We start from the raw sequence: 27138 nt of genomic DNA, 5'->3' as shown, positions 1-27138 counted from the left end.
ACCAGATGTTAAGTGAAACAAATGGACTTGTGCAACTTAAATATTATTAAGAACCACGTTGCTTAATGGATCCGACGTTTACTGATGGATGATGGAGTGCCGAGCTGTTGCTTTTTAGAAATATATCATTCTGCTGTTGGCGGCCAAGTTCGCCTGCTTCTTAACTCAGGAAAGCAAAGCTACAGCCTCGATCTTGGGTTCAGCCAGCATTTCAAGCTTTCCAATGTGCCCTATCAAATAAGAAATTGGTCGAGGGGTGTTCAAGTGCGTCCATTTAGGGTAGTAACTGCTCCCAGGCATTGGTTTCAGGAGGGGGGTGGAATCAATTCATACCAATTTTCTAAATGGGTTGAGAGAATATCGAAAGCTTGCGTCGACAGATCCATATGCATGGATTTGCAGTGGTTGAGCCACGCTGACCCCATTCAAAAATCAATGCCTGATTAAAAGTAATAATTACAAGAGCACAAGCTTTTAAATGTTAAATAGCGGTGCCTTCCGCTGGATTACTTCGGCAGTTGATGGCTGGAGCGCAGCTAAGAGAAAGCCCCTGCCGGGATGCAGGAAAGGACAGAAGAGGAGAGAAGTCAGGTGGAGGCAAACTTTAGAAAGCAAGAAGAGAAGAGTACCTCTACTTCCTTGACCTGGAAGCTTTTATACAGGCCAGGAAGCAACACCTGAACCACTCTGGCATGTTGTGTTAAAGAGGCTCTTTCACTGGTCTATTATTTCCTCCTTTGTGCAAAGCACGATGGGGGCACCCAGGAACGTAGCTGCTGGGAGTCAAAGTCAAGGAACATGCAAAAACACACCAGTGAGTCAGGAAGGCGGCTGTTGCCCAGGAAAGCCCAAAGAGAACAAAAACAGTGCCCTTACTTGTCTATCTATGCCAGCATTCTCTTTTCACCATGACCTATGGGAAGCATGCAGCAAGTGGGACCTGAGTGCAACAGCACTCTCCCAGAAATCAGTATTCAGAGGCATAGCACCTCTGACAGCAGAGGAAAAACATGGCCACTGTGACTAGTAGCCATTGGTAGCCTCATCCCCCATGAATTTGTCTAATCCTCTGTTGAAGTCACACAAGTCGAGGGCCCTCACTACCTCTTGTGGGAGTAACTTCCATTGTGTGGCTGTCTGCTATCTATCCTTTATCACCCTCCAAGTCTAGCAGAGCCCAATGGCCTGCCTAGGAGGGCATGGCAAGTCTCTAGTCTGAGAACACTTTGCTGGCCTAGCAACAGCCCCCAAACCTGCAGCTCTGATAGCTCACACTGCACACACAAAGGAAGGCTCCCAGTTCTAGACCTGGCAATTCTAGCTTAATCCATGCAAGAGGAATCCCCATTTGACATCATGTTAAGTCCTAAATTCAAGACGCAATATGGATGCTAATCCTGGCACTGATCTATGCTTTGATGTGTGAGGCCAGCAGATGGAAAAGGAAGGGGGAATCGTGGGCCTCTCTTGCATCCCTATGGTCTTCTCCATTTAGGGTGTTATTTTCACAGACCAGTACTAAGTGTGTGGGGTGGCAGGAGATGAGATTTTGTCTGAAGCAGCCCCAGGTTTATTTGCTTCCTTTACACCAGTGCAAGTCACTGCTTTCCCAGCTCGTGAATGATGTCCCGTTTCAAGAACTGCCAATCAGTTCAGGTGCCAACTGCCATATTTTCTGAACATAGCTTTGGGAAACTGAGCCAAATCAGAAGCCATTCGGAGGCAAGGTGTACACACCAGCAGGCATGCGAACTAGTTTTTTGTGCTTTTAAGAGGAATGCTCTGCTGGAGCAGGAGGTAGTTAAGTGGCACAGCAAATGCTTTGCATATGCAAAGGTCTCAGGTTCAATCCTAGGCATCCCCAGGTAGAGCTGGAGAAAATTTCAGCTTGAAACCCTGCAGAACCCTGGCAATATTGAGCTAGGTTGGTCAATGGTCTTCCACTGTTCCCACCAACAGAGATCAAATCAAGAATGTATATACAACCACTTGTGGGCAAATGCGTGAATGGCTTCTGCTGAAAAGTGAGGGAACAATACAAAAACTCAGCCTCTTTAGTTGGATTTTATTTTTCATGCCTGCAAGTTTACACAATGCTAAAATCATCAAGTGATGGAACAGGCCTGCAGTAATTCATACCTGAAGTCAATGCCAAGGGATATGGCATGGAAAAGAAAGGGTTTCCTCTATGTCATGTGACCAAGTCCAAGTGCCAGTGAAGTCTAGCCTCCCACTCTTTGGGAAGAGGCGAAATACCTGGAGCAGACAGAGCAAACAGCCTCCAGGCAACCAATTCAGAAGTACAGACAGACAGACAGACAGACAGACAGACACACGTGGCTTTCCTGGCCGATGAGTTGCCCAGACTAAGGCTGCAATCCTCTGCACAGGAATCAGGGATGTACTTCTCAGTAAACATGCACAGGATTGCATGGGAAGAGTGTAGCAAAATTTTGAATTTTATATCAGACAGAGGGACTTGACTGGCTCCCTGGGATGACCAGGTTCCCAAGCCCTGGAGTTTTCAGGTTCCCAGGCTACGGTCCACAGATCACCAGTGGTCTGCAAGCTTCATTCAGATGCCTGCGGCATGTCCACATTACATATTCATATTAATTTTTATCTGTTTCTAATTACTTCTTTTATTTATTCTATTACAATTTGAATTCTGCGGAATGCCAATTGTAATAAAAGAAGCAATAAAGATGCAATTAAAAATCATACAGCATCTGGCACAGTGCATTAAAATCACGAGAACAGGCAGAAAAATCAGTAAGTGATCTGCCAAGACCCTCAGCAATTTTCAAGTGGTCTGTGGAGGAGTGGGGGACTTGGGAATCACCCATCTATGTTAGGATCTTGGCTTTAAGGGCTTACATTTCTCTTATCAGACCTGGTTAAGTAAGGAGCATAAAGTGGGTCTATGGATCCGGGTTCAAGGCCAAGGGCACCAAACACTGCCGCTGCTGCACCTTTCGCATGCGTCAGCTCGGTGTAATCTACCATCTGTCTCATGGAAATGAGCTTTTCATGAGATATTTTAGGCATATGGCTGATGCAAATGCTAAATGGGATTCTCTTATGGAAAATATCCCTTTGCGGTGAAGCCTTGCTGCCTCTCCGAGGACTAAGCAAGAGTAGCTCGTGCTGTTCAGCCTGGAGTGACAAGACGTAATCACAGGACGAACTGATAACAATTGGCTTAAACAAAAAGACAGGCTTGCTATTCAGATAACGTCTGAGTCAGCTACTAGAGGCGAGAAACCAAGTGAGTGACCCCCGCCACACACACTTCACCGCCCTGTTGCCATAAATTTATCTCCTTCAGATAATTGATTTAACAGCAGGCACTTAGATGTGCCAAGACTTTGTTACAGCAAATCCCCAGCAGAAATGTTTACAAAGGCTTACTTCATTTTGATTTCAAAAGAGAGGCAAAAAAGTAACACACCTACTAAGTCCGGAAGCTGCTTTTGCATAAGCCCATAAGCGGAATAGCAACTTTCAAATAACCCAAAGAGACAAGATCGTCAACACATGTGTGTTGCAGAGGATTTCTGTACTAAATAGTGGATCATGAGGCATCAATCTGCATTTCCCTCTAGCCATCGCTGCCAGGGGTGTGGGATTGCAGACAGAAGTAGATAGATAGGAGCAACAGTTCTTCCCCCCCCCCCCAACAAACCAGTTAAATTGCTGTGGATTTCAGCAAACCACTCAATTAACTCCCCCCCCTTACAAATCAAAACGCATACATAACTCATATTTCAAAAACTGTAGTCCTGTCTTTCTAAGCGATAGGAATGCCTGTTTTCATGAGCAAAGTTCTGTGAAGTCCATCTCCATCACCATCAGAAAGAAACGTAAGCACACAGCCAAGCACAGGTATTCTTGGCGGTTCCACAACTTATCTACAGACACAACCTCAAGGGACCTTGCAGACCACCAGCAGTCCATGGACCATAGTTAGAGAACTAAAAGATTATGGGTTTTGTAGCATGGAAGCCACTAGGCCACAATGCATAGCCTCAAACCCATTCTGCAAACTTTTCCTGCCTAGACATTTTTGGCCAATTCGCAAGCCAAGGCGTTCCACTCTTATTTCAAACCATATCATTAAACAAACGAACAAAAAAATAAAAGGTTGAGGAGCTATAAACTCTGGATCAGCTGTGTGCAAGCTCAGATGAGCTTTAAGAAGTCTCTCCCATCCTGCACAGGCTAGTGATTAAACACCATCGATTTCTGAAGCCAAAAGCAACCTGTAATAAATCCTGGGGAAATCAAGAGAGTGAGCTGCAGGATTCGAGGCAAGAGGAAATCTATGCTGCAGTTTTGCAGGCTCTACAGGGAGCTGAGCAGCTGGCACCTCAAGGACCCTTCGCTTTCCTGACAACTAAACTCTTCCCCACCCCCTTTTTGGCGAGGGGGGGGGGAGGCAAAAGGAATTAAAACTCTGGAATGATCCCCAAACTGTTAAAAATGACTGTAGGCTGGGCAGAGCCTTACCCTGGCTGAGTTCATTATTTACTCTGCCTGCACACTTTCCTCCCTGAAATTTTAATGAGAGGTTTTTAACGTCAAGAGCCAAAAGAGATTACAGGCCGTCCCATAAGTCATCCATATTCTATTAAGAAAAGGGAAAAGGGAAAAGAGGCTTCCCAGGTCCTGGAGCTGTGTCACAGCAACAGCTTTGGAGTCAGACACCAAGGACGGCTGCAGACAAATGGCAGGGAGCAACTAATTCACAAACTGCAGCTTGCTGATCAGACGCTGGCAATGCGGTGCGTGGCTGTCTAGCCCCTGCTCCACTGCTGTGCGGGCAATAATATATGCAGGCAAGACTCTGTATGCAAAACAACCTCATCTGTTTAAAAACAGCCTGGGAGAAAGCTGAAACGTTCGGATAATCAAATATTTGGATAAATGGAAGCACTGGAGAGAAGCCTTGGAGATAACCTCCCCTTCCTCTCACTGCACACATACAGCAACAGCACCAGCTCAGTGGCTCATATTTATTTGAGAGTTACAGGATAGCTTCAGCAGCCTGACAAGCCACTTAATCATAAAACAGCTTTACTTGCCCTGGAATAATGGATGAGGGCTTCCTAACTTGAAAGCAAGCTGCCAGGATTGCTTTCTTGTGGCGCACTGCCACAGCACTGGGGGATGAGAGTGAATAGTGCAGTCACGTCACTGGAGCCCATTACGTGGGACTTTCTTACCTGATTGGCAGGGCCTAAGCTGTGGGATTCCCTCCCCACAGAGGTGTTTCTGGCACTTTCACTGCACCACTTTTGTCTATGCTGAAGATGCACTTCTTTCCCTGGCTTTGAACACCTGAGAAACAGTACATGTATTTTAGGACCCACCCTAATTTGATTGCAATTTGCTTTAAGATGTAATTTGTTTTAATTCTGTGCCTTGCTATAATCTGCCTTGGGACTTTCTGGGGAAGGGCAGAAGTGATCGTCGTTGTCATCATTTGGGTGAGAAACAGCCACCCAAAATGTCTTGTCCGTCTGATTCTGATAGGGACACACTCCCCAGAACTGTAGAACCACAGTAAATGGAAGTTATGACAATCCACTGTGTGTGTGTGTGTGCATGGGAACACAATGTGAGTGAGGAGCTTCAAGAGCCACCATTTAAACACACACACACACACCCCTAGATAGATAGATAGATAGATAGATAGATAGATGATAGAGATACAGGTTTTTCAAATTAGAATTTTATCTAACATACAACATAAAGACAAGATTCCAAAGAATCTCCTGGACATCCCTCCTCCCCTTTGTGGGTCCTATTATTAATCATTTCCTCCTGCATCTTTTACAATAATCCAAATATTTTACATCTCCATTATATCCAAAATTCACCATTTAACTACAAGTGTTATTCCACAGAAGCCACCATTTCTGGGAGGCCCCAGCTGCCCTATCCAAGGCTATGCATGGCAGAGAAAGGCTCTGAAGCCAGGTCTCCAACTGGGGAGCAGAATTCTAAATCATGGGGAGAGGAGGCTCCCACAAGAGGCAGTGATGGCCGCCAACTTGGATGGCTTTAAAAGAGGATTAGACAAACTTAATAGAGGACAAGGCTTTTGCTGGGGCGAGTCCTGCAGCACTCAGATCCTGCTTGCAGCCTTCCCATAGGCAGATGGCTGGCCACTGTGAGAACAGGATGCTGGGCTAGCGTTGGCTTGATCCAGAAGGCTCTTCTCGTTTTTCATAAGGGCCTTGAACCCAGGTCTTGACTTGCACTCACAGGATCTTACTAGCTCTCTCACATACACAAAAAAGAGGTAGACATCAGTTCTAACCTAGGAGGAGAAGAAATGGTATCCCCTTTTAAAACAGAGCCAGAGAGCATAATGGCTCTCTTCCAGCTCGCACAGTTAAGTTTGGTCTAGCGACAGCAACAGCACCAAGGAGGCATCACAGGCAACCGAAAAACAACACACCTGCTAAAACTATTAAAAATTAAAGCCGTGCTTTATAGCCTTATAATGGCTTCATTATACCCATTAGGTTATGTAAGCTCAGAGGAGACACGCCTTGAAAGGAGCATTAACTAGATAATAAAGTAAGTGTTTCGCACATGCCTCTGAGGGATGCTGGCGAACAAGCGGGAAGGTGGGAGGGGCAGAAGGCTGCTAAAACTTGCAACTCTTCAATGCCATCAAAAGGAGAAAAGTGTTCTGCTTCAAATCTCCTGTGGGCTTGGCAGCTTGGACAGGCACACTTTTCGCTTTCAGCCTACCGACCGAAGGCAAACCATTGCATTGTAAGAAGCCAGCTAAAAGGCCAGACCATTGCATCGTACTTTTTTTTTGTTCTGGCTGGCTCAGCAGCAACAAAGTTCTTCTCCTGGTTCAGGCCTAGACAAGGTTCGATAATCAGTACAGCATACCTGAACTGGTGTAGTTTTGCTTCCCAAACCAGGCTGAGCACGGCAGCATCGAGAAATACTACCATCTATCCCATTCCTCCAGTGGTAGATCTATGTTCCTAGTCTTGCTTCAGTATGTGTATGTGTGTATACCTGCTTTTCCTGCAAGGAGCTCTGAGCAAAGGACAGAGTTTTCCTCCCATTTTATTCTCTCACCAACCCTATGAGGTAAGGTAAAGGTAAAGGGACCCCTGACCATTAGGTCCAGTCGTGGCTGACTCTGGGGCTGCGGTGCTCATCCCGCTTTATTGGCTGAGGGAGCCTGCATACAGCTTCCGGGTCATGTGGCCAGCATGACTAAGCCGCTTCTGGTGAACCAGAGCAGAACATGGAAACGCCATTTACCTTCCCATCGGAGCGGTACCTATGTAGCTACTTGCACTTTTACATGCTGTTGAACTGCTAGGTTGGCAGGACCCTATGAGGTGGGTTGAGCTAAAAGACAGGTTTGCTCCAGGGTTACCCATTAAGCTTTATAGCTGAATGTGGATTTGAGCCCGAGTCAATTTAGCAGAATCACATGGTTGATGCTCTACTTTAAGCTGGATGTAGAAGAGCCATCTTGGGTTGTATCCAACTAAGTTCCACTCAGAGAAATTAATGAACCTAGGATAGTCAAAGCCATTCATTTTAATAGACTTACCTGCACTGGACTAGAATTGCAAATAACACTCCGCTTTCAAACTTCTAGCACTATGTACCCAACTGTCAATGCAGACCGCTTCATGCTAATGGAGCAAGGCACTTAGAATGGGCATTCCCACCACCAATCAGCAGAGGGTGGAGAACTGAGGGATTTGGCCCACCAGCTGAATCCAGTCCCCTGACCCCACCGTATTCTGTAACTGCAGTATCACCAAGGGAAAGGCCTTTTTTGTAGCACTGTCCTGTCATACTTTGTTCACAAAAACCTAGACATCAGCCTGACTCAAATCTAAAACAGTGGTCATTTAAAACCTGGTTAAGACCCAGGGGAGTTATCATTATACAGACCCATCTCATTCCCAAATCAAGATCAGAAATCAGTTTGTCTCTATTCTTGAAGCCAGGCTGAATTCCATTGTTTCAGATCTCGTGGACATGGAGCAAAGCAGTTTTATCTGTGGAAGATACTTTTTGGCTCCTGTGCGTAGACTCCTTAATATCACAGGGCACAGTAAATCCACAAAACAACAGTTGACATTATATACCCTGGACACCTTGCCCTTTTCAGATTAAATCCAGAGCACACCTGTCTGTTATGAAATGGATCTCAGAGAGGTTAATGGGGCTTGATCCCAAGGGAGCATCCTTGGAAATGACGACTTAGTTGACTAGCATGCACCTGCAGGCCTTCTGGGCAGTTGCACTGTTGCTTTACCCTCAACCTGCTCATGTATTCAGATTTTGTTGTTTTTCTTTGGTATGTTAATTGTTTGCACAGTGGTACCTTGGTTATCGAACTGTATCTGTTCTGAGAGTCCGTTCAATTCCCGAAACCTTTCGAAAACCAAGGTGCGGCTTCCAATTGGCTGCAGGAGCTTCCTGCAGTCAAGCGGAAGCCGCGTTGACTTCCAAAAAGCATTCGCAAACCGGAACACTTACTTCCGGGTTTGTGGCGTTTGGGAGCCAAGCCGTTTGGGAGCCAAGCCGTTTGAGAACTAAGGTACAGTGGTACCTCAGGTTAAGAACTTAATTCTTTCTGGAGGTCTGTTCTTAACCTGAAACTGATCTTAACCTGAAGCACCACTTTAGCTAATGGGGCCTCCCGCTGCCACCGTGCCGTCACTGCACGATTTCTGTTCTCATCCTGAAGCAAAGTTTTTAACCCGAGATACTATTTGTGCGTTAGCGGAGTCTGTAATCTGAAACGTCTGTAACCTGAAGCGTCTGTAACCTGAGGTACCACTGTACCACTGTATTTTATTGTAAGCTGCCCAGAGAACTTGTGTTATTGGGTGGCATATCTAAATAAAAGATGAATAAATAAATGTTACAGAAATCAAATAACGGTGGGTGGGGGGAACTGAACCAGCAACAGGTCATTCAGTAACAGTTGCTGCTTAGAATGGTTCTTGGATTCTTGTCCAAGGGTGCCACCTTGTGGAAATTACAGTATCTTGTTAGAAGTCACCAAAAGGGAGAAAAGCGCTCACAGTTGCAAACACGATGCCTGTCTATTCCAATGGCCTGCACAGAGGTCTTCTGAACAGCACAAAAAGATGTGCCTGTTGTAATAATACCACAAACACCCGGTAGAATAGGGGTTGAGAACTTTATCAATGTCAAGCCAAGGTTTAAATTCTGATTCCCACCTGGACTAATGATTGATAACAAACAGAATTATATGGGAAGCTAAACTAAAGCAAGTGCTTTCCCCCAAATGAGACATGTCAGAATTGCTAAAACTGCAGAGTTAAGGAACATCCCCCAATCCAATATGTTAACAACAGATATATCTCATAACTGAACACCTGTGTCTCATTGGTGACTGCCTTGACGCTTTCCTTCAAGCTTCCCTCAAGCACAAGAGGCAGCGTTCTGGATGAGTCTTATGTCCAATAAATGATTTAAATCCTTGGGGAAAGCATGCAATGCGACCCCCTGCTGGGCCTATATCAGTTGAAGACACCGGGAGGGAAAGGGTGCATATCTAAAGGCTTTCTCCATGACGGTGGGGAGGACCCATGCTTATGGAAAACTAGCATATCAGTAAACAAGTTCTTAGCCTAGTCCTTCCTCTTGACATTCCATTTTTTTCATATGGGTTTAAATCAAAAGGCGATCCTGCACTTGCATTCTGAAGTGGCACAGTTCTAACACAACTATGCCATAACGGCAAATCTGAAGCAAGGAATAACCAGCTCACACTTGCCCTCTACACTATACCAGTAACATGCTCCAATATCTTGGCTTCAACCAGAACATATGAGAACATGAGAAACAGCAGGCACCTTTGGACACCTGCCAGGGTCCCAGTACTCCAGGACTGCCTTGGAACCACTGCATTATGTGACTAAGTCTGTGAGCTGCCCTTTTATATTTCCCCATAATGCTCTTGATCAGTGCTTATGTTGGACACTGAAGCATTGTGCAAAATTTTAAGTGCTGGCTTGTCGCTACCCACTATACAGTACACCCAGGGTTTTTTGGGGGGTGGGGGGATTGAGGACAGTTTGCCAAGTGTACCCTCAAACCTGGGGCCAGCCCATAGAAGAATTCCAGCTTTCAGGGTAAGAAAACCATTGGCTAAATTCAGCATAACAGAAGCAGGACCTAACCTATCCCAGATAACCCACTGATAGCAGGGATGGCAAACTGTATTTTTGGTTAAGACCTGGAGGAACCTCACTGCAATCAGCCTGCATAAACTGACGGATGTCTGGGAGGCAAGCCTCCCTAGCCAGCTGCTTACCGTTCAGCTCAGGAGGCAGGTAAAGGCGGTAAGTGCTGTAGATGTCGTTGGACATCTGGAGCTGGAGCTTGGTGTGTTTCTTCAGGAGTTCAGCTATGTTCTCCTCCTGGAAGGGTGTCTTCTCCAGAATCACCACAGCATCTGTCCCGTCACCAGAAGCGCTGTTCACCTAGAGAAATAAGAACAATAAGAGTTGGCTTACTGGCTTGAACCGAGGTCCATCTAGCACAGTAAGGGAACCTGCGGCCATCCAGGTGTCATTGGAATCCCAATTCCCATCAGCCCAGGTAGTATAGTCAATGAAGGGAAGGGCCGTAGCTCAATGACAGTGCATTTGTTTTTCACACAGAAGGTCCCGGGTTCAATCCCCAGCATCTCTAGGTAGGGCAGGGAAAGACGCTTGTTTGAAATTCTGGAGAGCTACTGTTGAACAGTGAGGACAATACAGTGCATGATACTGATCTGAGTATAAGGCAACTCCTAACCTATGTGGCCAAAGAAGTGAGTCCAAGGAGTAATAAGGGCAAGTCAGTAGCCTTACCAAAGTAGCTTCACTTTCCATTCTTACTCCACTTTTTGACTTACATCTGATTTGGACACCACTCTGTTTCCAACCATTGCTGCTCAGATGAACTTGGAAGCTCAAGGCACCAATGTCATTCCCTACTTTAACCCGGCAAGTGGTAATTCATGGGATGGTGCCTTTGACCACTGGAGGTCCTATTCAGCTATCAGTCATTCAATTTTCTGTGTCACTCTTCTCTAAGGAGTTCAGAGAATTTCATGGCTAAGTAGGGGTGTGAACCGAGGCCTCCTTGGCCCTAGTCTAACCACCCTGGCTCTTAAGCATCATGACAAATAACCAACCACTGATGAACCCATTCTCTGTGAATCAATGTCATCATCTTTTAAAAAGCCACCGCTACATCTAGTTCAGGGTGTGCCATATCCAGAATCATTAGAAAGAGCCAAGAGGAAATCGGGACCTTTCCTTACAACTAGTTCTGCTGTCACAAGATGACGTCGACATGAAGAGTAGGAGAAGGCTCTGGAAACTGAAAAATGGTGTTTGTGCTCATCCAGCTGGGCAGAACTGCAGTACAAAGGGGCATGCTTAGTCCCACCAACTTTCTGAGTAAACTCGCATCCATACTACAAGACACTACTTTATCATGAGGGACTGATGGCTACAAACACAGCCTGAATGTGGGTTGTTGCCAGGCAGCAAATGGGGATGGAAAGGAAACAGTGCCATTGCTTCACATTAGGAGGTGTGTGTGTGTGTGTGTGTGTGTGTGTGTGAGAGAGAGAGAGAGAGAGAGAGAGAGAGAGAGAGAGAGAGAGAGAATGGGATATAGTGGATGAATGGAAGTGATTAATGACATTTCACACATATTAGTCAAGTTTGCACAATCAAATTCTGGCTTAATAAGCATGAGCTTCGTGGAACTGGACCCAGGAAGTTGCATTTCACCACAGCTTCCCATTACTATGATTCACGGCTTCCAAGCACACCAGGATCCAGAAGCCAAGGGAGGGAACAATGGGGGAAGCAAGCAAGCTGAAGCATAACTTACTAAGTCAGGATCTGATTGTGTGAAGCAGGCAATCACGTGGGTCATCCCAATCTTTACAAGAGCAAGTGCAACGAAGATGCCTGGGATCCACAGGACTGCAGGAAGCTGCCTTCTACAGAGTCAGACCATTGGTCCATCTAGTTTAGAACTGTCTACACCAGGGGCAGCAGATGTGTTGCCTTCTCATTGTTGTGGACTCCAATTCCCATCATCAGGGATGGTGGGCGTCCAATAACATCTGAAGAGCAACAGGCTCCTCATCCTTTCCCAGCAGCTTAAAGTAAGCTTCTAGAAGGCAGGGGCTGGTTAGGATGGGTGGACGTGCATCATAGGTTCCAAATTCCTATACTATAGATGCAACCTGGTGGGACACAGATAGACTGCAACACTTTATTGCAGGTCCTACTTACATCTATTAAATCTGACCTTAGCTGTTCCAACAGAAACACATTATCTGCTGCTGCTGCCGCCTTCTAACTCCGGTTTATTGATCCTCCACGCCTTGAAAAGTTTCAGCTCCTCCTCCCCACCCTGAATTTGACCTAGAGAGACTAATCCATTTTCCAAGTCCTTTCGAAAAGCCATTCATCTAGAATTTACATGCTACTTGGAAATTATAGAGATGCCGTGCAATTTCCTGACACTTCATCATGTGCCTTGGCTATCTGGGAAGAGGATTTACAGAGGACAATAAAAGAACTAACCCAACTGTATGCCCCCGCCCGCAAGGAAGAACCTGCCTCCCGAACACTGTACAGCTGTAAACGGTGAATTAAAAGAGTACTTGCAAATTTCCCGTTTTTATGGCCTCCTAAGTGACAACTCCATCCATCTTATTTACAGCATTTCAGTTAACTGCTAGTTTGCAATTCAATTCCACTTTAAACACTAAACATGAAAAACTGATCTCCAGGCTAAAAGCAATAGATATGCTAATAAGAAAAAAAATAATCTAAGCTTCGAGATGGGTATCTAGTGCTTTTGTTAGGTGGAACAATGCAACCTGTGCCCCATTCCACACACAGTCCCCCCCTCCTGCACCGCACAGTATAATAAGATTGCCCTCTAAGCCTCTCATTTATTCCTGGCTGCCAAACCTAGAAGGCTGCTGAACCCGATCCAGTTCCTGAATTTCAACAAAGGCCACAACAGGGGAAAGATGCTCGAAAGGAAGCACACAGAGAGATTTACTCAATGGATGGGGCTTCCTCTCACAGGGACTGATTAGGGACCACATTAGTGGGATCAGAAGAGAATCCTCCACCCAGATGAGGATCAGACTGGCCAGTGCCTTTGTGGGTGGCCTTCCTCTGCATGCAGCCTGGCTTATTTGCCTGAGCCACCCTGAAGTACTTGCTCTGAAATAGTAGCACATCTATTCTGTCTTCCGCAGCAACTCTGCTAAGGGTCAGAACAGAACAGGTGGATTTGGGGAGGACGGAGGCTGGTGAGTGAATGGATAGCCCTAGGGAACCTTTTGATCCTCTCCAATATTATGACAATCACAGTTCCTCTTTTCTGGTGCCCATAGAACAGGAGTAGGAAACCTTCTTGTCTCTATGGCAGGCTACCCACCTGTCAAAATGAGCCTGAACGGCTTAGGATCCTCGTACCTATGGGACCGCCTCTCCCGGTATATCCCACAGAGCGCCTCAAGGTCCATAAATAGCAACACCCTAGTGGTCCCGGGCCCTAAGGAAGTCAGGTTAGCCTCAACTAGAGCCAGGGCCTTTTCAACACTGGCTCCAGCCTGGTGGAACGCTCTGTCTCATAAGACCAGGGCCCTGAAGGATCTGATTTCTTTCTGCAGGGCCTGTAAGACAGAGTTCTTCCGCCTGGCCTTTGGCTTGGAATCAACTTGATCCCCTCCCCCTCTTTCCTTTTTCCTTTCTCCTTCTGTGATGGAACTCCTATGTGGGGACTTCCCTGGCTTTTTTCTAGCCCATGCAGGACCAGTCTGGATAGTTGGCCTTGGTGAAGACTTGACGTTTTCATCCCCCCAAAAGTTTTTGATTTGAGTTCCTATTGAAATGAGGCTGCATTTTAATGTTGTATTTTAATCTTGTTTTTAAGTTCTATTTCAATCAACTGTTTTTATACCTGGTGTTAGCCGCCCTGAGCCCGATCTTGGCTGGGGAGGGCGGGGTATAAATAAAATTTATTATTTATTATTATTATGAAGTTGGGACTTCAATGCACCCTGTGCACTCAATCCAGCAGGCTGTGCTTACACAGCTCACCGGCTGGTGGGCAGTACAGCCAAAGCCTGTTTTCCCTTGTACTTTAAGGCTCCCGACTGGCAGCCAAATCTCCACTAGCCCCACATCTTATGTCACCTATGCCAGGTATGAGGCAGGTTTAGAGAAAAGAGCCTTGTAGGCCAGGCTATTCTTGCGTCCTTGTAATAGGATCTTCCCCGTTTCTTTGGATGTTGCAGCCAGAGTACGTACAGTATTCCACATCTACTTCATTGCAAACATGTATGTAAATGGTTTATAATAAATATGGTAAAAAGTGAGAAAGAAAATATTTTTGCATCCAAATTCTGGGGCCTATATAAAGTATGCTCCACAGCCTTTGCAAATAGGTTGGGAATCAGTTAAAATTTAGAGAGTGAAGAAGATAACGTTGCATCTCTGCCTTGACCACAGCAGATGAGGATTCCCTTCTGTCATTACCCACTCATTATTGCAGAGATAAGCACCCACCATAAAAGACAGTTAATATTATAATAACCACAGCTATAATTCTACCAATTCCAATTATAACTTATTACCCATGATGGCAATAACCATAATCGGTGTTGCTGCATGACCACATAAAAACCAGTGGTGTTCAATTATACTTTTGTCACTTATCCTAGTGCTACCAAACAAAGTATACAGGGTCTCAGAGCTCTATAGCCTCTCTAAGTAAAGTTTTATTGAAAAGTAGTTTTATTTATGAAGGAACAAGGGGTGGCAGTGGTGGGTGGAATACCTCTGAAACACCTTTGAGCTCTTATGCGCTAGCATCAGATTTGTAAGTAGCAGCGCCTAACAACTGAATCGGCATTTCACATTTGTAAGCACAAACATAACATTTCTTGGTGCCTGGACAACCAGGGTACTGGGATTTTCCACAACCCTTATCCACAGGAGGTAAAGATGATCACTGCCTTACAACTGCTATCATTTTAGATGATTAGGACTTTGGTGTACAGTGGTACCTTGGGTTAAGTACTTAATTCGTTCCGGAGGTCCATTCTTAACCTGAAACTGTTCTTAACCTGAAGCACCACTTAGCTAATGGGGCCTCCTGCTGCTGCCGCGCCGCCGGAGCACAATTTCTGTTCTCATCCTGAAGCAAAGTTCTTAACCTGAGGTACTATTTCTGGGTTAGAGGAGTCTGTAACCTGAAGCGTATGTAACCTGAAGCATATGTAACCCGAGGTACCACTGTAGTCCTATTTTGGAATACTTCCTGCATTTATTATTTATTATTTTCATATAAGAAATATCACAAGGTGGCATACAAACCAAAAACACAGTATTGCCACGGTAAAAACAATTAAAAATGTCAAATGTTTAGTAGCCTAAACCCTGGTGATTTATCCTCTTTACAAATGTGCCTATGGGCCCAAAAAGGTTGACAGCACATGCCATAATCTATGTCCAACAGTTTACATTTATACTGTATTCTGAACGCATTTAGTTATATTTCAAGGTAGCACTCTCCATACAAATACACCCCAGGGCAGTTTACTATGAAAAAATACAATACTATACAACCATGCCAGGCAAAAGCATTCCTCTTCTCCTGGGCCTTTGGCTAATGGCGCTGTGGGTTAAACCACAGAGCCTAGGACTTGCCGATCAGAAGGTTGGCGGTTCGAATCCCAGCGACGGGGTGAGCTCCCATTGCTCGGTTCCAGCTCCTGCCACCCTAGCAGTTTGAAAGCACGTTAAAGTGCAAGTAGATAAATAGGTACCGCTCTGGCAGGAAGGTAAACGGCGTTTCCGTGCACTGCTCTGGTTCGCCAGAAACAGCTTAGTCATGCTGGCCACATGACCCGGAAGCTGTACGCCGGCTCCCTCGGCCAATAAAGCGAGATGAGCGCCACAACCCCAGAGTCGGCCATGACTGGACCTAATGGTCAGCGGTCCCTTTATCTTTACGGCCTTTTAAAACTGTGTGTGTATGGGGGTATTGTTTTTGTTTGTAATTACGGTATGTATTTTTGTACTGTAAACTGTGCTGTGATCTTCAGATGAAAGGCAGTCTAGAAATAAATAATAATAATAATAATACCAAAATACCATAAACAGCATCAAACACATACACACATTTCAAGTTCACTGTAGCACACTGGCTGCACTGTAAAAATAAATGCCGTGTGTGAATGTCTGTAATATGTCATAATCCGCACCGGCGCTATTATAATTTTTATGCAGGAAGATCTTTGTGAGATCAGGAAGGTTGTATGCATAAAAAAACCAACTTTATGTTAACTCACAAAAAAAAGTCACCTACTTTATGCAAGGGTATAAATTTGGCACCCGGGGGCTCCTTTGGAAGTAAGGGCAGGATATGATAAATACAATAAAATAAAAAGAAGCACAGCATCCTCTTAGAAAAGAAAATTGTCAACTTTCTCAACCTCCCCCTCCCTTTTTGGCACAGCCCACTTTCCCACGGCGTCCCCTGGTGATAAAGAATGGGATCTTCCTAAAGAGGCGGGGTAAAATAATGCCGTTACTTCAAGCCCCGCCCCTTGAATTTGATTGGCCCTCATCGGCTCCAGAAACAAGCGTTACTACCTGCCCGTGAAGGAAGATGGTCTTGTCGCGCGCAGACTCCCTAAGCACTTTGCGCACGGAGATGTCAGCCAAGGGGAAGGTGCCAGCGCCGGGGCCTTCCCCTTGGGACTCGGCGTCCCCGTTCTCTCCATCTTTCGCCTCACGCTTTCGCTTAGCGCTAGGGGACTCCGCCATTTCTCTAGAACCGGTTGGCGCGCATGCGCTGTGGTCTCAAACTCTTCCCGCGCTCGCTCAACTATTGAGCGTCAGGGCGGGCAGCTCCCTCTGCTGGCAGGGAGGTCTCAACTACCGGGGGTGGTGGAAAAAGGAGCTTTACCAAGTCAGTGTACGCATGCGTTGGAGCGCGGTCACATTCCCAACGTAGACGCAGGAAAAGTGTAGAGCTGAAATGCAATGGTATGCACGTGGAACTTCAGGGCCCCTTTAGGCACTTTTCAAAACTTCTGAGCTGGGCAGGAAATAACAGCGGTAAATAAATAAAAATAGCGGAGAATTCTCAGGATCTAATTGTCTGTTCAGATTAATTGCATGCAGAAGCCATGAGCTTTCATCGGTTTGCGAGCAGGCACCTTGTGATTTGAAATTATTAAAGCAAAACTACATGCAAACTCTCCTGCCAACCTAGCAGTTCGAAAGCACGTCAAAGTGCAAATAGATAAATAGGGACCGCTCTGGCGTTTCCGTGCGCTGCTCTGGTTCGCCAGAAGCGGCTTAGTCATGCTGGCCACATGACCCGGAAGCTGTCTGCGGACAAACGCCGGCTCCCTTGGCCAATAAAGCGAGATGAGCGCCGCAACCCCAGAGTCGGTCACGACTGGACCTAATGGTCAGGGGTCCCTTTACCTTACATGCAAACTAAAGGAGATAGGTTGCTTTTTCCTGCTATCTTTTGTTTGGGATAGAGGCAGTACTGCTATCCAATCACTATTAGGCTAGTTCCGTGTTTTTCTAAGCTGTTTTCAAAAGGCAGCTCTCGCTTCTGCCCAGGAAAGATCAAATTTTGTATCCAGATTCAAACGAGAAGCCACAAACTCCATACAGTGGTACCTCGCAATTCAAACCCTAGACGTCTTGCTTTCTTATCAAGACAAACTACGTACATTGCAATCCTGTGCATATCTGCTCAGAAGGCAGCTTGCAGATCAATTTGTATAGGATCCTTAATTTCATGCAACACACAGTACAACCCTATGAATGTTTACATGAAAGCAAGTATTGTGTCCAACAGGACTTACTCCCTAGTATTTCAACGATACAGCATTTATGTTGTCTGAATTTTCTTCACAACCTGGAACACCACCCTGAAATAAATAAATGGTAAGCCCACCTTAGGGTGAAGAGCGAGTAATAAATAATAAGTAGTATATTGTGGGTTGCAGCCTACGTGCCAGCTTTTTAGAGTTGCACACAGCCAGAACTTCTAGTGCATCATGTAGAACTGTCCTCTCTAGGGATCCCATTGGCCATGAATTAGTATAGGTAAATAGAAGGGGGATTTTATCCCTCTATCTCCACTGCGAACATCCTGTTTACCAATAGTAGGCAGGTAGAGTAGCACCCAATTCAATAAAAGTGCCGAGTAAACTGAAATCAGTTCCAAGTCACAATACACTCAAAGCACAATCTGTGGACATATTAGCTGATCTGTTCATCATTATTTACATGTAACATGCAACAAGTTTACAGTCTGTGTACACTGCTGATCTGTACAAATCAAGAAAGCTGTGTTTTTTTGCACAAACAATTATACACATGTACAGAAGAGCTTGTACCTGCATTCAGTATAATGTGTGCACAAGCTTACAGGGTTGGTGTGTTGGGTTGTGTTTGCTCCAAGGGTTTAACTGGACCAGTGATGAATTAGAACAGGGTGGGTGGAGGAGGTTTGAAATAACTGCTGGATCTGAACAGTTTGGTGCCTAAAATCATGTGACATTCCAACAAGGTTCCTTAGTTATAAGAGGGAAGTCTGGGCTGTTTTTTAGCCAGTCGGAAGCTCTGTGGGAGAATCACCAGAACTACACTCTGAAGTTTTGGTTTGCTTAAAGACTTTGATTTGCCTTGTAAAAAGATGAGGTTTCTACCGTTGCTTTCACTATTACTCAGTGCTCTGTGTTACACAACGGCCTTCAACTCAGAGAAGCAAAAAGGAACCAAAACTGCTATGGTTTCATAATGGTTGCTAAGCAAAATCATGTTAACGCGCCATGCTGTCCAGAACATCAGACGACGACACTGAATGGTCTACTCCAAATACATTTACTTAGAGAAAAGTTAAGTGAATGAATTAAGTTTTGACTTAAACACACAAAAATCACATTCTATAACATTACAAAAATAGGCATTGACAGCAAAAAGTCTGCCCTTATCTCTGCTTCTTGGCAAAGTGGCCTGCAAAACAAACTGAACATCCAAATAATACATTGAGACACCTATTCCATAGGCTATAACAGGGATGGAGAACTTCTGGTGCTAGACAACAGTCTTTGTCATCCTTGGCCACTAGCCATGCAGGCTGATGAGAGGTCCAACACCATCTGGAAGACCACAGGGTCCCCACTTCCTCGGCTAAAATTTGTAGCGGACAAGAAAATTGTTAAGTATTAGATGGAGTATTAACTTTCTTCCCACTCTATCCACTCACTGGCTGATTCATCCAGGTCATGTGGTAGGGAAGAAATGCAGAACACAGCTTATTTTCATCCAGATTTGCATGTGGTGGATTGAAGGAGAGGTCAAAATAGACATGTCAGGGGTGGGGAATGTCAGGCCTGGGTGTCCCCAATGTGGCCCTCGCCTCTGTCTGGCCCTAGAATTTGCTCCAGGCCACACCCCTCACTGCCTCTCCCTCACAGCCCATGTTTTTGCTTGGCTCAACTGTGTCCTTGAGCTCTGATAATGCCCCTTTTATTGCCTGGATGGAGGATAGAGAGGGGTGTGTGGGAGAGTCTGTAGAAACTAGCTTAAAGGTGACATTTTCGTTTACTGCTCCTTCCACTTTTTCCAGTGTGGTGTAGTGGTTAAGAGCGGTAGTCTCGTAATCTGGGGAACCGGGTTCGCGTCTCTGCTCCTCCACATGCAGCTGCTGGGTGACCTTGGGCCAGTCACGCTTCTTTGAAGTCTCTCAGCCCCACTCACCTCAGAGTGTTTGTTGTGGGGGAGGAAGGGAAAGGAGAATGTTAGCCGCTTTGAGACTCCTTTGGGTAGTGATAAAGCGGGATATCAAATCGAAACTCCTCCTCTTCTTTTTCTCTGGCCCTGCCCACCGTTAACACATGGCCTTCAGAAGGCTGCCTAGAAGGGAATGTGGCCTTTGAGCTGCAAAAGTTTCCCCACCTATACAATCTTGAACAGCAGCATAACAAGGTCATTTGGTCTTGGTCTACATCAGGGTGGTCCAAGCTTTCATACCAACTGGGCTGTAAGGATAATTCGACATGGAACCGGCAGGTCACACACTGCCTTGTTGCACAGTGCAAGGAGGGTGAATGGAGCAAGGCCAAATTTGACACCTCTCCCAGCCCTCAAACTGCCTTTCCAATGCGCTGGGCTTTGGAAAGGAGGTGCAAGGCTCTGACAGGGTCCTAGACCCCTCCTACCTCCTTTCCAAAGCTGGGAGTGTGTGCTAACTAGCCTTTGGGAAGGAGGCAGGAAGATGCTAGGACCCTATCAGAGCCCTCACACCCTCCTTTGGGAAGGAAGCAAGAGGGGAGGGGGTTCAAATGTTGCTGAAGGCTGCCAAAAAGGGCTTTGAGGGCCATATTAGTGTCCCTATGATTGTGGTGGGCAGAACTAACACAATCATTCCAGTTAGGACTATCAGAGCATAAAGCACACCAGACTGATAACCAGTTTGTGCTCTTTCCAGACTGTGAACTGCAAGCTAGGATGGGATCTGCCCTTCAAACGGTGTGAGAGGCCAGGTCCGCTAGAGAGAGAGAGAACACCACGAAGACTTCTTCACCAATCCCAGATGCACAACAAGATGTTCCTTTGGCTCAGCCTTTATTCTGTTGAAGGATGTCCAGTTCGCCTCTTCTGCTTGTGTTCTGACAGAGCTCCTGAAGATCTGAGAGAGGGACAAAAGCTGTTAGGAGCTTTGAACCAGAGAATTATGAAACCTCAGACAACCTTCACCCATTCATAAAAACTCCATGGTTAGCACCCACTAACCAGGCATTGCTTTCTAACATTTTGCCACAAGCAGTTGCATCTATTGGCTTGCAGGGCTGTACATAGGAAGTTGTCTTAAAACAAGGTGGGACACGGGTGGCGCTGTGGTCTAAACTACTGAGCCTAGGACTTGCCGATCAGAAGGGGCAGCTGAGGCAGTTATGACAGAGAGGAGGGGGGCGGGGAGAGAATAGGACTGTCAGACAAGCGAGGACGAAGAAACTGTGGTTGTGATGCGCTGTCAGGCTTCAGGGAATCAGCTTCCTCCCCACCGTGGCAGTAGATAAGCAGAACAAAGGAAAATGAGTCTTCTTACCAGTTAGAAACTTTAATGATCACAGTGAGAGAACAAAGAACCCATCTCCTAGGAATGACGGTGCTCCCAACTAAGAATTCCACCCCCTTACGTCCCTATCATCCACGTCACTCCTACGTCTTGTCACCTGAGCTTGTACCCTCTGTGCTTTCTGTTCTGCCACTTTCTCAGCTCTTTTTTACCTTGGAGAGAGCGGATGAATGCTTTCCAGAGACAGTGAATCTGTCAACTCTCTCTCTCTCCCAGTCTTTCTTCTCCTAGCTGTTCCCCGTCCAGTATTTCCCAGCTTCTGCCTTCTGAACTATGCCCCTCTGCAAACCACTGTTCCAAATCTATACTGTCCTCCTGCTCCTGGGAAGATTCAGGATCCTGATCAGGAGCAGGAGGAGGCTCCCACCGGTCTTCCTCAGTGAAACCCTTCTCAGCACGCTCCCTGACATGCACCCACAGAAATGGGTCAGCTGCTAAGAAGCCCTCTCTTACTTACAGCGCAGCACCGTCTCTCTGATTTGCCTGAAGCTGGTCTCTTGGAGCATCACGCTGATGTAATAGAGGCATCGCAGCTCCCGGGGATAGTCTTTGCGGTCCATGTCCTTCAGCACCGGTATGGTGCGCCCATTCGCCATGGGCGCCTCCGTCAAAGCCTGGTGCATTTGGTAACGGCACCAAGGATCCTTGAGGAAGTTGGGCGTGATGAGCAGCACCCAGCAGTGGCTGTTCTGGACGGCGTCGCACAGCTCCGTGACGATGGCACCCCCCGGGGCAGAGTCCCGGAGCTGAAGGAAGCAACGGAAGCGTTCTGGCTGGCTCTCCAAATAGGAGACCAGCTCCTCCACAAACCCAAGGTCGCCCTCGTTGTGGCAGATGCACACGTCATACAACTTGTTCCAGCGGGCGCTGCCTGAAACGCTCACGCTTACCTGGGAGGCAGAGGGCACCTGTTTGGGGCTGGATGTCGAGTTGCTTGTTGGGGTGCTGGAACTACTCAACGGAGAAGGTGAAGGCGAATGTTTAGAAATATTGTTCAAGTGGCATTTTGAGGAGTTGGAAGTGTTTCTGGACTTCTGCAGAAGCGCCTTGAACCAGCCTGTAAAGTCACCAATTGAGAATTAGGCTAAAGTGAACAGCGGGCAGCAGAGAGAGATCTAACCAAGACAGATCCATGTAATGGTTTAATTTTTTGATCAACCGGTCATTTCAATGATCATTTTGCACTTTCTTTATAGTATTTTACATTTTATTGTCTATATTGTTGTATATATTGTGATCTTAGTGTGTGTACACACAGAGATATAAATTAAACACAGATACAGTGGTACCTTGGTTTAAGAACAGTCCGGTTTAAGAACAATTTGGTTTACAAACTCCGCAAAACCAAAATAGTGTCTTGGTTTAAGAACTTTACCTCGTTTGAAGAAAGGAATCCGAATGATGGAAGGGCACCAGCGGTGGGAGGCCTCATTAGGGAAAGCGCGCCTCGGTTTAAGAATGGTTTTGGTTTAAGAACGGACTTCCAGAATGGATTAAGTTCATAAACCGAGGTACCACTGTACACACAAATGAGTTTGACATACTGACCTGCCATCCCAGTAGCAAGACTGTCTTCTAGGGACGGACTGATCAGTTCTGGCTCGCAGCCGTTTTGCGTGTGTTCATTCACAAGGCTGTTCCATTCCGTTTCCACATCGATCTGCAGTAATAATAAAAAATGCACAAAAATTATCATTATTTCTGTCCATGCTTTAACCAAAAGTTATGAATTTTTGTATGCTATTTTCACTATTATATTAAAATTGATGGGCACTTGATCTCAGTTTATGAGTTTTTGTATGCCTGGGCTCCAGAACTGCATTGCAAAATTCAAGGAAGTGTGAATTTTGAAGGGTGCCTGGGTTTTGATCTGCGCTGTTTCAGAAAGTGAGAATTAGGTGAGTTTGCCTTTAAATGTGACCTGAATCAAATTTCTCCCCATCACTATTCAAAGCAGAACTTTATTGCTTGTCTAAACCTCCCACCCCACCAAACCAGCTACTTCAGCCAATTCCTACATCAGGGATGAGCAACCTGTGGCCTTAGGGCTGTCTTGGCCCAGTTTCAAAAGACCCCTGGAAGCAATTAGTTCAGACCTGAATGCTGGCAAGACAAATGAGCTAATCCATCCAATTCACTGGGCAGGGAGAAAAGTGTGGGCAGGGAGAAAAAGATCTGGCCCCACCCACAGTTGTCTTTGGTCTGCCCACTGCCACCACATGGCTCCCTCGGGTTATACCCCATCCAAAGGAATGCAGTCCTCAACAGGCTTGCCCCCTGACCTACACAAAAACAAGCAGCCTGCAATAGGGGTGGGCAGTATGCAACCTATGGGTTATCTTTTGCTGTCAGGTCATTTTTAGTACATACATATGGAGTGTGTGTCAATTCCCAATTTTCTGTTTTAGACTTCCAGTTGCAGAGAAGAGTGTACAGTCATACCTCGGGTTAAAGATGCTTCAGGTTGAGCATTTTCAGGTTGCATCCCGCAGCGACCCAGAAGTAATGGAATGGGTTACTTCCGGCTTTCACCGCTCACGCATGCACAGACGCTCAAAATGAGGTCACATGCATGTGCAGAAGCAGCAAATTGCAACCCGCGCATGCATGGGTTGAGTTATGCGCAGGTTGCAAACGGGGGCTCTGGAATGGATCCCGTTCGCAACCAGAGGTACCACTGTACTGCAATAAAGTCTAAAGGTTCAGGGGGGAAAGGCAAATTACAAGCCCCACACCTCTCCGTACTAGCACAGCAGCTTGATATTTAAAAAATAAATATCATAAACCAAAATCTTAACAACTCACAAACAAATAAATCCTACATGCCCACACTCCTGTTTACAGTGGTACCTCGGGTTAAGTACTTCATTTGTTCTGGAGGTCTGTTCTTAACCTGAAACTGTTCTTAACCTGAAGCACCACTTTAGCTAATGGGGCCTCCTGCTGCTGCTGCGCCGCATGATTTCTGTGCTTATCCTGAAGCAAAGTTCATAACCTGAGGTAATATTTCTGCGTTAGCGGAGTCTGTAACCTGAAGCGTATGTAACCTGAAGCGTATGTAACCTGAGGTACCACTGCACTCAGCATCCAGCATGCTCCCGTTGCTGATTTGGGAAGAGGTGTGCCGTAGGATGGCTGATGTCGGCAGGTAAAGACATGGCTGAGCCAAAGAGGGTTTGCAAGCACCACCAATCAGCTGATCAGCACCACCTCCAAAGCACAGGACTTTGGAAAGGGTGACAATCAGCTGACAGCCAGCGCTTGCAAAGCACGGCTCAGCTAGTGGTACAAACTTCAACATGACAACCAGCTGATTGTCAAGGCTTGCACAACTCTGGGCACCTTGCTTTGATTGACAGAACTTTGTGGGCAAAAAGAGGTTCGCCCGACATTATAACCTCAAGTGGGTGGTCCCACCCATCTGTCAAGCCTGGTCCAGGCAGCACCCAGTTAAACTCTAACCTAATTGAGGGGTCTTTCTGGATCAAAGGACACATTTGAAAATCTGAGCACCCTTTTTGGACACCACAAAAAAACCCAACAACATTTCACAGGCGAAAAATTGATGATGCTCAGAAACCTGCCCCTCAGTGTGCTCTCAAACTAATAAAACACAGGGGGAAAGCATGCTGGACACCCCAAAGGACAAAAGTCCCCCTTCTTTTCTTTTTAAAAAGAGGGCCAGGGGTCCTTGGAAAGAAACAATGTGGGAGGGGTATCTGGGGCAACATGTTGGGGGCCCAGAGTCTGAATGCAGCGGACTTACTTGGGTGTAGTCTTCACAGGTGGCAAACACATAATACATTTAAAACACCTGGCTTCCCCAAAGAATGCTGGGAAATGTAGTTTACCCCCAGAAAGATACAATTTCCAGCACCCGAAGCAAACTACAGTTCCCAGAATAGAAGTCATGTATGTAATTTATGTATGTGATTTATATGTAATTCATACAGATTGAATCGGTTGGGATGCGGGTGGCGCTGTGGGTTAAACCACAGAGCCTAGGACTTGCCGATCAGAAGGTTGGTGGTTTGAATCCCTGTGACGGGGTGAGCTCCCGTTGCTCGGTCCCTGCTCCTGCCAACCTAGCAGTTCGAAAGCACGTCAAAGTGCAAGTAGATAAATAGGTACCGCTCTGGCAGGAAGGTAAACGCCGTTTCCGTGCGCTGCTCTGGTTCGCCAGAAGCAGCTTTGTCATGCTGGCCACATGACCTGGAAGCTATACGCCGGCTCCCTCGGCCAATAAAGCGAGATGAGCCAATAAAGTCATGCTGGCCACATGACCCGGAAGCTGTACGCCGGCTCCCTCGGCCAATAAAGCGAGATGAGCGCTGCAACCCCAGAGTCGTCCGCGACTGGACCTAATGGTCAGGGGTCCCTTTACCTTTATTACAGATTGATTGAATTAATTAATTAATTAATGATAATGTGTTTTAAATGCAAGGTGTGTATGCAGCCTTGGTAGACCTACTTTTAGGCAAAGATGCAGAGAATTGCAATGTTGTAAGATTTTAATTTTATGACTGTTATAAATCTGCTTCCAAGGAAAAGTTTAAAAACTCTTACCTAACATCGAAGTGCATCAGTTTGCATTCCAAGGCATGCATTAGGAGGGGGGGGGGTTAAGAGCAGTGCAGTTTTAGAACTGTGTACCCAAACTGGTGCAATCCGTTATTTTATTATTAAAGTCAACAGTAGTTTTGCTATACAGTATGGGGGAAAAGCAAGTGCTGCAACCAGATTTACCCCCATCTGGCTGCCTTGTGTCACCATCCTATCTCAACCCTGAACTACTTCTGTTCCGTCTAAAAAGAGAACAGGCTTCTCTCCCCACCCCACCGTGGACCCGTTTAAGTAAATGCACACGACTAATATCGGTGCATTGATTTCAGTGGGTCTGCTCTGAGCGAGTCGAGTTTGAGCAGAACTTCGCTGGTTACAAACCACTGCATTTAAACGGCGCGGTCTACGATCGCGGCACAAAGAATTAAAAAACTACAAGCCAGGAAGAGAGGCCAAAATTGGTTTGGAGTCCTCCTCGCCCGCCTGGGCGCGGAAGGCAGCGCTTGCAAATGCTTCCTCCTGTATTTTGCAACTTTATTTAGGAAGTAGCTGTTCAAACCGCTGCTCAAACCGGAGGCATCGACGAGAAACTGCGATCAGAAAGAGAGAAGGGAAGGACGGACCCGCAGCCGGAGCCCTATGCAAGTTTACTACGGGAAAAAGGGGCAGTCTAAAATTCGATGGGGCTTACTCGCAAACAGGGGTGCCAACTTGAATAAAATATTGGGGGGGGGGGCGCTAAGCAAGCCCTACCCTGCATAAATCGACGTGGTGCACGGATACTATTTGAATGCCAATGAACTTGAGGGGGCCCTCAAACATTTTATTTTGGGGGGGGGGCGAAGACCCCTCTGCCCCATGGAGTTTGCTCCTATGCTCCCAAGCAAGGGCGCACAGCATCCCAGCTAGCCGGATTAACCAACCTTTCCTTCTGCAAGTGAGCTCGGGCCACAGCGAAGCTGCGTAAAATCCTGCCGCGACGGTCCCAATTCGGCCCGGTTCCCTTTCCTTCTGGCGATCGAGGAGCCCGGGCGAAGCAGATCCCCTCCGAAGTGGGCGCGATCGATCGGTCCCTGCTGCCTCCGGAGGAACTTGCCGGGGCTACTTCCCTCTTCGCCTCTCGGGTGCCCCCTGACGCTGCTTTGTTTTGGGTTTTTTTGTGTGCAAGGAGGAGGATCTTGTGGCGCTTTGCAAGTTCTTCAGATGACTCGAAAGCGCCTTTGCTGGATCGCTCCCCGGCGGCACCTCACTTCCAAAGGTGCTTTTCTGCGGGCAGCCCAAAAGAAAAAGAAATAACCGTAAGGCTGCTAGGAGCGCTCAGACGCACGCCTA

At 46.4% G+C, this 27138-nt stretch overlaps 2 protein-coding genes across 5 annotated transcripts in view; both read right to left on the bottom strand.

The window, feature by feature from the left end:
- The window catches only part of DCPS (decapping enzyme, scavenger), a 58025-nt gene extending 41076 nt beyond the window's left edge, over positions 1-16949 (bottom strand). For 2 of the 4 annotated variants that reach the window (XM_077919230.1, XM_028707797.2), the window contains exons 1-2: positions 16725-16949; positions 10349-10517 (exon numbers count right to left, since the gene is read on the bottom strand). In XM_077919230.1, coding sequence (XP_077775356.1) covers positions 10349-10517; positions 16725-16898 — 343 coding nt within the window. In that variant the 5' untranslated portion in view covers positions 16899-16949. Of the gene's footprint in view, positions 1-10348; positions 10518-16437; positions 16546-16724 lie in introns of those variants that run through there. The other 2 variants (XM_028707794.2, XM_028707795.2) reach the window with 2 other exon arrangements.
- Positions 16950-18967: 2018 nt separating this feature from the next.
- On the bottom strand, positions 18968-27069 carry TIRAP (TIR domain containing adaptor protein). The gene is made up of 4 exons (XM_028708180.2): positions 26730-27069; positions 22792-22903; positions 21701-22300; positions 18968-20793 (listed from the first exon to the last, which is right to left on the bottom strand). The coding sequence occupies exons 2-4, from the start codon at positions 22796-22798 to the stop codon at positions 20723-20725; spliced, it is 678 nt and encodes a 225-aa protein (XP_028564013.2). The 5' UTR covers positions 22799-22903; positions 26730-27069; the 3' UTR covers positions 18968-20722.
- Between the last annotated feature and the right edge of the window lie 69 nt (positions 27070-27138).

The sequence above is a fragment of the Podarcis muralis genome, chromosome 15 (genome assembly GCF_964188315.1).
Source record: "Podarcis muralis chromosome 15, rPodMur119.hap1.1, whole genome shotgun sequence".
NCBI classification, from domain to species: Eukaryota; Metazoa; Chordata; class Lepidosauria; order Squamata; family Lacertidae; genus Podarcis; species Podarcis muralis.
The sequence above is the reverse complement of the archived record's forward strand: the minus strand, read 5'-3'. Positions and strand labels throughout refer to the sequence as shown.

Excerpts from the sequence above, each read along its gene's own strand:
- TIRAP (XM_028708180.2), bottom strand. Across the intron at positions 20,794-21,700 it reads CAGAGAGACGGTGCTGCGCT|ATCTTCAGGAGCTCTGTCAG; the intron begins GTAAGTAAGAGA and ends TCCCTCTCTCAG.